This window comes from Bufo gargarizans, chromosome 2 (genome assembly GCF_014858855.1).
Source record: "Bufo gargarizans isolate SCDJY-AF-19 chromosome 2, ASM1485885v1, whole genome shotgun sequence".
Lineage (NCBI taxonomy): Eukaryota > Metazoa > Chordata > Amphibia > Anura > Bufonidae > Bufo > Bufo gargarizans.
The window spans coordinates 546,771,429-546,781,610 of record NC_058081.1 but is presented as its reverse complement, the minus strand read 5'-3'; the positions used below and the strand labels follow the sequence as shown (position 1 = coordinate 546,781,610).

Here is a 10,182-nt window from a genome sequence, read left to right as displayed (position 1 = left end):
CCCTGTAAGGCTCCATTCAGACGTCCGTATGTGTTTTACGGATCCACCCATCCATGGATCGGATCCGCAAAACACATACGGACGTCTGAATGGAGCCTTACAGGGGGGTGATCAATGACAGGGGGGTGATCACCCCATATAGACTCCCTGATCACCCCCCTGTAAGGCTCCATTCAGACGTCCGTATGTGTTTTGCGGATCCGATCCATGTATCCGTGGATCCGTAAAAAACATATGGACGTCTGAATGGAGCCTTTCAGGGGGGTGATCAATGACAGGGGGGTGATCACCTCATATACACTCCCTGATCACCCCCCTGTCATTGATCACCCCCCTGTAAGGCTCTATTCAGACATTTTTTTGGCCCAAGTTAGCGGAAATAGTTTTTTTTTTTTCTTACAAAGTCTTATATTCCACTAACTTGTGTCAAAAAATAAAATCTCACATGAACTCACCATACCCCTCATGAACTCCAAAATGGGGTCACCTGTGGGGTAGTTATACTGCCCTGGCATTCTAGGGGCCCAAATGTGTGGTAAGTAGTTTGAAATCAAAATCTGTAAAAAATGACCGGTGAAATCCGAAAGGTGCTCTTTGGAATGTGTGCCCATTTGCCCACCTAGGCTGCAAAAAAGTGTCACACATCTGGTATCGCCGTACTCAGGAGAAGTTGGGCAATGTGTTTTGGGGTGTCATTTTACATATACCCATGCTGGGTGAGAGAAATATCTCGTCAAAAGACAACTTTTCCAATTTTTTTATACAAAGTTGTCTTTTGCCGAGATATTTAGGTTCGCAAAAAAAACAAAAACGAACGGACCGGGAAATAAAATACGTTCATGTGCATGAGCCCTTAACCCCAAACCACCTGTAATTCTGCTTAAGGGCTCATGCACTCTACCATATCCCTTTTGTGGTCCACAAATCACTGATCTGCAAAACACGGATCCCGGCCGTGTGCATGTCACCAATGTCCTATCCTTGTCTGCAAAACACGGATCCCAGCCGTGTGCATGCCACCAATGTCCTATCCTTGTCTGCAAAAAACGGATCCCAGCCGTGTGCATGCCACCAATGTCCTATCCTTGTCTGCAAAACACGGATCCCAGCCGTGTGCATGCCACCAATGTCCTATCCTTGTCTGCAAAAAACGGATCCCAGCCGTGTGCATGCCACCAATGTCCTATCCTTGTCTGCAAAACACGGATCCCAGCCGTGTGCATGTCACCAATGTCCTATCCTTGTCTGCAAAACACGGATCCCAGCCGTGTGCATGCCACCAATGTCCTATCCTTGTCTGCAAAACACGGATCCCAGCCGTGTGCATGCCACCAATGTCCTATCCTTGTCTGCAAAAAACGGATCCCAGCCGTGTGCATGCCACCAATGTCCTATCCTTGTCTGCAAAACACGGATCCCAGCCGTGTGCATGTCACCAATGTCCTATCCTTGTCTGCAAAACACGGATCCCAGCCGTGTGCATGCCACCAATGTCCTATCCTTGTCTGCAAAACACGGATCCCAGCCGTGTGCATGCCACCAATGTCCTATCCTTGTCCGCAAAACAAGGATCCCAGCCGTGTGCATGCCACCAATGTCCTATCCTTGTCCGCAAAACACGGATCCCGGCCGTGTGCATGCCACCAATGTCCTATCCTTGTCTGCAAAACACGGATCCCGGCGGTGTGCATGCCACCAATGTCCTATCCTTGTCCGCAAAACACGGATCCCGGCCGTGTGCATGCCACCAATGTCCTATCCTTGTCTGCAAAACACGGATCCCGGCCGTGTGCATGCCACCAATGTCCTATCCTTGTCCGCAAAACACGGATCCCGGCCGTGTGCATGCCACCAATGTCCTATCCTTGTCTGCAAAACACGGATCCCGGCCGTGTGCATGCCACCAATGTCCTATCCTTGTCCGCAAAACACGGATCCCGGCCGTGTGCATGCCACCAATGTCCTATCCTTGTCTGCAAAACACGGATCCCGGCCGTGTGCATGCCACCAATGTCCTATCCTTGTCCGCAAACACGGATCCCGGCCGTGTGCATGCCACCAATGTCCTATCCTTGTCTGCAAAACACGGATCCCGGCCGTGTGCATGCCACCAATGTCCTATCCTTGTCCGCAAAACACGGATCCCGGCCGTGTGCATGCCACCAATGTCCTATCCTTGTCCGCAAAACACGGATCCCAGCCGTGTGCATGCCACCAATGTCCTATCCTTGTCCGCAAAACACGGATCCCGGCCGTGTGCATGCCACCAATGTCCTATCCTTGTCTGCAAAACACGGATCCCGGCCGTGTGCATGCCACCAATGTCCTATCCTTGTCTGCAAAACACGGATCCCGGCCGTGTGCATGCCACCAATGTCCTATCCTTGTCTGCAAAACACGGATCCCGGCCGTGTGCATGCCACCAATGTCCTATCCTTGTCTGCAAAACACGGATCCCGGCCGTGTGCATGCCACCAATGTCCTATCCTTGTCTGCAAAACGGAGAATAGGACATGTTCTGTCTTTTTTTTTTTGTCAGAGTAATTTTTATTGGTATTTTCATCATTTATAAAGAAACATTTCTTGCATATATGTGTACTAGAACAGTAAAAGCTAGTAAATTGCATTGTTGACAATGTTACCTGTATCATAGTTAATTCTGTATACATTGAGTCTCAGTTGTGTTGCTATTAATCAAGTATTATAGTTTGATTTAGGATAAATGGCAGACTATTGGGCTTCTGGAACACATTGAGATGAAGGGCTCTGCAGGTCGTGTGCATGAGCCCCAACGGGAAGGACGGGGATTTCTATTAACCCCTTAACTACCAGAGCTCTGCAGCTGCCATTTTGTGCACAGCAGAGCCAACATTTCCGCACAGGTTAACCAATTCACGGCATTGGTTGCTGGAGGGTTAATGGCTGAGGCGAGGCCTCCTGCGCACACCTTGTGGAGGTGCAATGCCCCATGGTGTGCTGGCAGGCTGGGCTCTGCATGTGCCCGCAGCTGGTCTTCGAGGGAGCGCACACATGCCTGCACACACACATCTAATCGTCTCTCCCGTCCCAGAGAGCACAGCCAGCAGACACATGCCCGTCCATGTGTACCTAACCCTCATCCGCCCGCCCAGCCAGGCTCCTCATTGGCTATAACTGGGTCAGGCCCCTCCTGGCTCGGCCGTGATTGGGTAAAAATAGGTCAGGGTCCACCTGCCTCTCCCCATGTCACTGCCACATGACTATCCCAGAGAAACTTGGAAAACACAAACAGAGCTCAGCGGGCGGCAGCGAGCGGAGTGCGGAGCGCGGCCAGAAATCCATGGTGCGCAGGCAGGACGCGGCTCCCCCCTCCGCTGATTGGCTGCCGGCGCCGTCTCGTTACATGGATGTAGCCGCCGCACACTCCTCCTGTGTTATCTCCGCTCCAGAGGAAGAGGCGAGAAGAAGCCTGCGCTTTCCCATTGATCAGGAAATGGGGGAACTCCTGTCCTCGCCCCCCTGCCAGCGCCTCCTGTGCCAGCTGCGACCCTGCTGAACCGCTCCTTGGAGGAGCTCCTTGGCACCCTTCTCATTTTACTTTTTTTTTTTCTTGCAAGTCTTTCTGATTTAGAACAGTTAACAGCAGCACATCTGGAGGCCAGGAGACCTGGTGTACCTGGAATTATCATCTGTGGTCTTCAGGAAGGGGCACCGGAGGAAATGGCACGGCCCACAGCCCAGCTGGCTGGCAACGAGAAGCTCCAGGGCCAGCAGCAGCAGCTGCATCCCACGCCCCCTACAGGGGTACCAGGGGCTGGGATGGTGAGCCTGAAGAGCCTGCTGCAAGGGCCCATCAAGGGGCAAGATCGCAGGGCAAAGGATCTGTCCAACTGTAAGTACCACACATACATCTATCTCATATCCATCTATCTAATCTCAGTAGAAGGCTTATGTTGCGCCTCTCCATGTATCCGTATGGCAGATGTGCCAGTCTCACTTCTGTGCATTTATCAGATTTGGATTTCTTCCAGCCAAGTGCCAGTGTAGAATGTGACGGGTTCGTTTTTAGGGAGGCTTCTTATTTATTTGTTATTTTAGTCCTTTATGTATCCTAGCCTTATTGAAAACCATCCAGTGCTCAGTATTCACATTCCTGCTCGGTGTGTGGAGCAGCCATTGGAACGCTATAGGAAGAACCCAGCTGTATGCGAACACTTATCCGTGTGTAGGGTGACCTTAGGGGACGAAAAGCTGAAAATTGACCTCAAAATGCCTTCAAAGCCTAGGATGTGTGTAGTATTTGTAGAGCCTCATTGAATATCTGGCCATATTTACTGATTGACTAGCTGGAAGTGCTCCAGTTACTCAAGATATACAGTATAGGATCCTGTCTAATCCTGGCCATAGATATTAGCCTGCTGACAGTGTAACATCTATGGCCCCTTCCAACCAAATAGCTAGGGCCGCCATTGTCTTTGCACTAGACCCGGCTCCTCTGCATTCGCCCCCCTGATGATTCAGTTAATTCCAGCTCATAGAACGAGACTTTACAATCAGTAATGTTGGGTGATAGCCATAGACAACCATATTTCAGGCCTAGGTGAATAGTATCCGCTCCTTCACACTTCATTTTATGATGACAGCCCCATATGTCCAATGTCCATGATGAGGACGTCAAAGAAGCCAGTAGATACAATGTAGCTGATAATAACCAGAAGTAGAAAAAACGTTGAAGTGAGTTGATTCTGATGCCACAGGAACATCTCCTCTCCATATGACGTCATTTGCACATGGAAGCGCAATGAGACTAGTCATACGGTCCAGAAAAATGTCCAGTAAATAGGCATGCATTTGTACACGCAGACCCAGACCATTGAGATGGCGGAAAGGCGACATAACCCACAGTTTATTTCCACAGTATGTGTATGAGATTTTCCAAACCCTATTCACATGCATTGTGGAGCCTTGGGTGTGAATTTTCAGGGTGCATCCCACCTTAGGCCTCGAAGCGCTTGAACATAGTTGGATCACGAATATGGTGGTGATGGGCTTGGCTAACAAATATATAAAATATAAAAATAAAACTAGAAGCAAAACTGTCTGAGATATGGTGCTCCACATAGAACAAGGTGGTCCACAACATGGTTACATGTGGTCCCGCCATGTGCACCATAATAGAAGTGGACATTCGCATGGTCATGTTCACAAGGCCCATGGCCTCAAACATGTAACCATCCAGAAAGAGTAGTGGTACTAGTGGCTCAACCAAATTGCCCAAATACGGTAATGGACAGGTGCACACCCCTCAGCACCCCCAGTGCTGTATAGAAAGGTTTAGGGTGAATACATGAATAGGTGGGGGGCACTCAATATCTCAGCAACACATGGACCGCCACAAATAGAATTGCATTTAAAAACAATTTATTCACAGCTATAAAAAATATAATAAATTCATAAAAAGGGTTTGCTGCGTGCAGCCCAGTAGATTCAAATGACCAGATTCACGAATTAAGGCCAAAAACATGCTCATTGATAAAACACAATCCAAGCACGATCTCAATGGATACGCATTCTACTCTAAACAGAAGTCCTCTGTAGAGCAATCACTCAATATATGAGACCCGTTGGTTGGAAGGTGTAGTAAGGGTTATAGTGGATACATAAATCTTGAAGGTATAAGTGGATACAGAGTGTCAGATGTTTGTTCTCCGTAGACCGGGGATTATATCAAAGTTTGTACCAGTCCGCGTGCTTCAACTGTACCGGATTTACAATAAATTTCAGTATTTGCACATTCATATAGTTGGTCTTACCACTCCAGGTCACTTATCAGAGCTCCATGGCTGGAGGCTGGTCAGGAGACACAGGATCAGATTCCTGCTTTACCCTGCAAGGACCTACGAGGCGTCCCACGTGGTCCCCAGCTCTCCCCGTGATGTGTCATGTGACTCGGGAGGCGGGGGGAACTTGGTCCTGTACTTTGAATCCACAGATCCAGCAATAGTCCGCGTACGATGTCGAGAGGTAGTAATGTAAGTGTCTCCGAAGAAATCAATAATATTAAAACCGCTTCTATTCCGTTCGGTCCCTCGCTGTTCAGACGCGTTTCGGGGTTAAGAACACCTTCCTCAGTGGGTGTAAGAAGGTTTCCTTTTATATGGTAACTGTCAATAAAGCGGTGTATTCTGGGACAGTGAGGGATTTTCTGAAGATACGGATATCGGCTCCTGATCGGATTTAAACTACAAAGTCTCTATTCATCGATGTGCCTTAGGGGTTGGTTCCCTACAAAGGTTCCTATTCCTTCAAGAAGCAACCTCACATATAAATACATGAATAAAAGTATATATCACATTAAATAAAAGTATTCAAAATAATAACTGGATCACTCCCAGAATTCATATCCAATATTTTGTACCGGAGGTGAGTTAGACGTGAAATGTAGCCGATACCTGCGTGTATCCGTACCCATATACTGTATGTAGTGTTTTGTATTGTAGATCTTGAGGTTAAGAGAAATGAAAAGCCGCTGTTGGCATTTCATTTTGCTTAACCTCAAGATCTACAATACACTACACTACATATATGGGTACGGATACATGCAGGTATCTGCTACATTTGATGTGTAACTCGCCTCCGGTACAAAATATTGGATATGAATTCTCCAGATTGCTAGTAAGAACATTAAAATCTACTACGGCTCCATAATGGAGAACTTTAGGACTGTTCAGAAGCCTCCGCTGTGTGCGCGGCGCCTTAGGCCTCATGCACACCTGCAGGCTGTACAGTTCCTTTCAGCTCCATACTAGGAAGCCATAGGCACAGGCCACCATATGGTGGAGCTACTCTCCCCTAAAAACAGTGCATTTGTATCACATACAGTGGAGGAAATAATTATTTGACCCCTCACTGATTTTGTAAGTTTGTCCAATGACAAAGAAATGAAAAGTCTCAGAACAGTATCATTTCAATGGTAGGTTTATTGTAACAGTGGCAGATAGCACATCAAAAGGAAAATCGAAAAAATAACTTTAAATAAAAGATAGCAACTGATTTGCATTTCATTGAGTGAAATAAGTATTTGAACCCTCTAACAAAAAAAGACTTAATACTTGGTGGAAAAACCCTTGTTTGCAAGCACAGAGGTCAAACGTTTCTTGTAATTGATGACCAAGTTTGCGCACATTTTAGGAGGAATGTTGGTCCACTCCTCTTTGCAGATCATCTCTAAATCCCTAAGGTTTCGAGGCTGTCTCTGTGCAACTCTGAGCTTGAGCTCCCTCCATAGGTTTTCGATTGGATTAAGGTCCGGAGACTGACTAGGCCACTCCATGACCTTAATGTGCTTCTTCTTGAGCCACTCCTTTGTTGCCTTTGCTGTATGTTTTGGGTCATTGTCGTGCTGGAACACCCATCCACGACCCATTTTCAGTTTCCTGACAGAGGGAAGGAGGTTGTCGCTCAGGATTTCACGATACATGGCTCCGTCCATTTTCCCGTTTATGCGAATAAGTTGTCCTGTGCCCTTAGCAGAAAAACACCCCCAAAGCAAAATGTTTCCACCCCCATGCTTGACGGTGGGGACGGTGTTTTGGGGGTCATAGGCAGCATTTTTCTTCCTCCAAACACAGCGAGTTGAGTTAATGCCAAAGAGCTCTATTTTGGTCTCATCAGACCACAGCACCTTCTCCCAGTCACTCTCTGAATCATTCAGGTGTTCATTGGCAAACTTCAGACGGGCCTGCACATGTGCCTTCCTGAGCAGGGGGACCTTGCGAGCCCTGCAGGATTTTAATCCATTGCGGTGTAATGTGTTTCCAATGGTTTTCTTGGTGACTGTGGTCCCTGCTAATTTGAGGTCATTAACTAACTCCTCCCGTGTAGTTCTAGGATGCTTTTTCACCTTTCTCAGAACCATTGACACCCCACGAGGTGAGATCTTGCGTGGAGCCCCAGAGCGAGGTCGATTGATGGTCATTTTGTGCTCCTTCCATTTTCGAACAATCGCACCAACAGTTGTCACCTTCTCTCCCAGCTTCTTGCTAATGGTTTTGTAGCCCATTCCAGCCTTGTGCAGGTCTACAATTTTGTCTCTGACATCCTTGGACAGCTCTTTGGTCTTTCCCATGTTGGAGAGTTTGGAGTCTGCTTGATTGATTGATTCTGTGGACAGGTGTCTTTTATACAGGTGACTAGTTAAGACAGGTGTCCTTAATGAGGGTGACTAATTGAGTAGAAGTGTCTAACCACTCTGTGGGAGCCAGAACTCTTAACCACTTAAGGACCACAGGTTTATACCCCCCTAGTGACCAGGCCCTTTTTTACAAATCGGCACTCCACAACTTTAGCGGTTTATCGCTCGGTCATGCAACTTACCACCCAAATGAATTTTACCTCCTTTTCTTCTCACTAATAGAGCTTTCATTTGGTGGTATTTCATTGCCGCTGACATTTTTACTTTTTTTGTTATTAATCGAAATTTAACGATTTTTTTGCAAAAAAATGACATTTTTCACTTTCAGCTGTAAAATTTTGCAAAAAAAACGACATCCATATATACATTTTTCGCCAAATTTATTGTTCTACATGTCTTTGATAAAAAAAAAATGTTTGGGCAAAAAAAAAAAATGGTTTGGGTAAAAGTTATAGCAGTTTACAAACTATGGTACAAAAATGTGAATTTCCGCTTTTTGAAACAGCTCTGACTTTCTGAGCACCTGTCATGATTCCTGAGGTTCTACAATGCCCAAACAGTAGAAAACCCCCACAAATGACCCCATTTCGGAAAGTAGACACCCTAAGGTATTCGCTGATGGCCATAGTGAGTTCATAGAACTTTTTATTTTTTGTCACAAGTTAGCGGAAAATGATGATGATTTTATTTTTTTTATTTTTTCTTACAAAGTCTCATATTCCACTAACTTGCGACAAAAAATAAAAAATTCTAAAAACTTGCCATGCCCCTCACGGAATACCTTGGGGTGTCTTCTTTCCAAAATGGGGTCACTTGTGGCGTAGTTATACTGCCCTGGCAATTTAGGGGCCCAAATGTGTGAGAAGAACTTTGCAATCAAAATGTGTAAAAAATGACCGGTGAAATCCAAAAGGTGCACTTTGGAATATGCGCCCCTTTGCCCACCTTGGCAGCAAAAAAGTGTGACACATCTGGTATCGCCGTACTCAGGAGAAGTTGGGGAATGTGTTTTGGGGTGTCATTTTACATATACCCATGCTGGGTGAGAAAAATATCTTGGTCAAATGCCAACTTTGTATAAAAAAATGGGAAAAGTTGTCTTTTGCCAAGATATTTCTCTCACCCAGCATGGGTATATGTAAAATGACACCCCAAAACACATTCCCCAACTTCTCCTGAGTACGGCGATACCAGATGTGTCACACTTTTTTGCTGCCAAGGTGGGCAAAGGGGCACATATTCCAAAGTGCACCTTTCAGATTTTGCAGGCCATTTTTTACACATTTTGATTGCAAGGTACTTCTCACACATTTGGGCCCCTAAATTGCCAGGGCAGTATAACTACGCCACAAGTGACCCCATTTTGGAAAGAAGACACCCCAAGGTATTCCGTGAGGGGCATGGCGAGTTCCTAGAATTTTTATTTTTTGTCACAAGTTAGCGGAAAATGATGATTTTTTTTTTTTTCTCTTTTTTCCTTACAAAGTCTCATATTCCACTAACTTGCGACAAAAAATAAAAAATTCTAGGAACTCGCCATGCCCCTCACGGAATACCTTTGGGTGTCTTCTTTCCAAAATGGGGTCACTTGTGGCGTAGTTATACTGCCCTGGCAATTTAGGGGCCCAAATGTGTGAGAAGTACTTTGCAATCAAAATCTGTAAAAAAATGACCGGTGAAATCCGAAAGGTGCACTTTGGAATATGTGCCCCTTTGCCCACCTTGGCATCAAAAAAGTGTCACACATCTGGTATCGCCGTACTCAGGAGAAGTTGGGGAATGTGTTTTGGGGTGTCATTTTACATATACCCATGCTGGGTGAGAGAAATATCTTGGCAAAAGACAACTTTTCCCATTTTTTTATACAAAGTTGGCATTTGACCAAGATATTTCTCTCACCCAGCATGGGTATATGTAAAATGACACCCCAAAACACATTCCCCAACTTCTCCTGAGTACGGCGATACCAGATGTGTCACACTTTTTTGCTGCCAAGGTGGGCAAAGGGG

The 10,182-nt window shown here is 46.2% G+C and overlaps 1 protein-coding gene across 1 annotated transcript in view; it reads left to right on the top strand.

Annotated features, from left to right (window-relative positions):
* Positions 1-3,268: 3,268 nt before the first annotated feature.
* LOC122926660 (D site-binding protein-like) overlaps positions 3,269-10,182 on the top strand; it is a 53,256-nt gene continuing 46,342 nt past the window's right edge. The window contains exon 1 of the mRNA XM_044278103.1: positions 3,269-3,871. Coding sequence (XP_044134038.1) covers positions 3,700-3,871 — 172 coding nt within the window. The 5' untranslated portion in view covers positions 3,269-3,699. The remainder of the gene's footprint in view (positions 3,872-10,182) is intronic.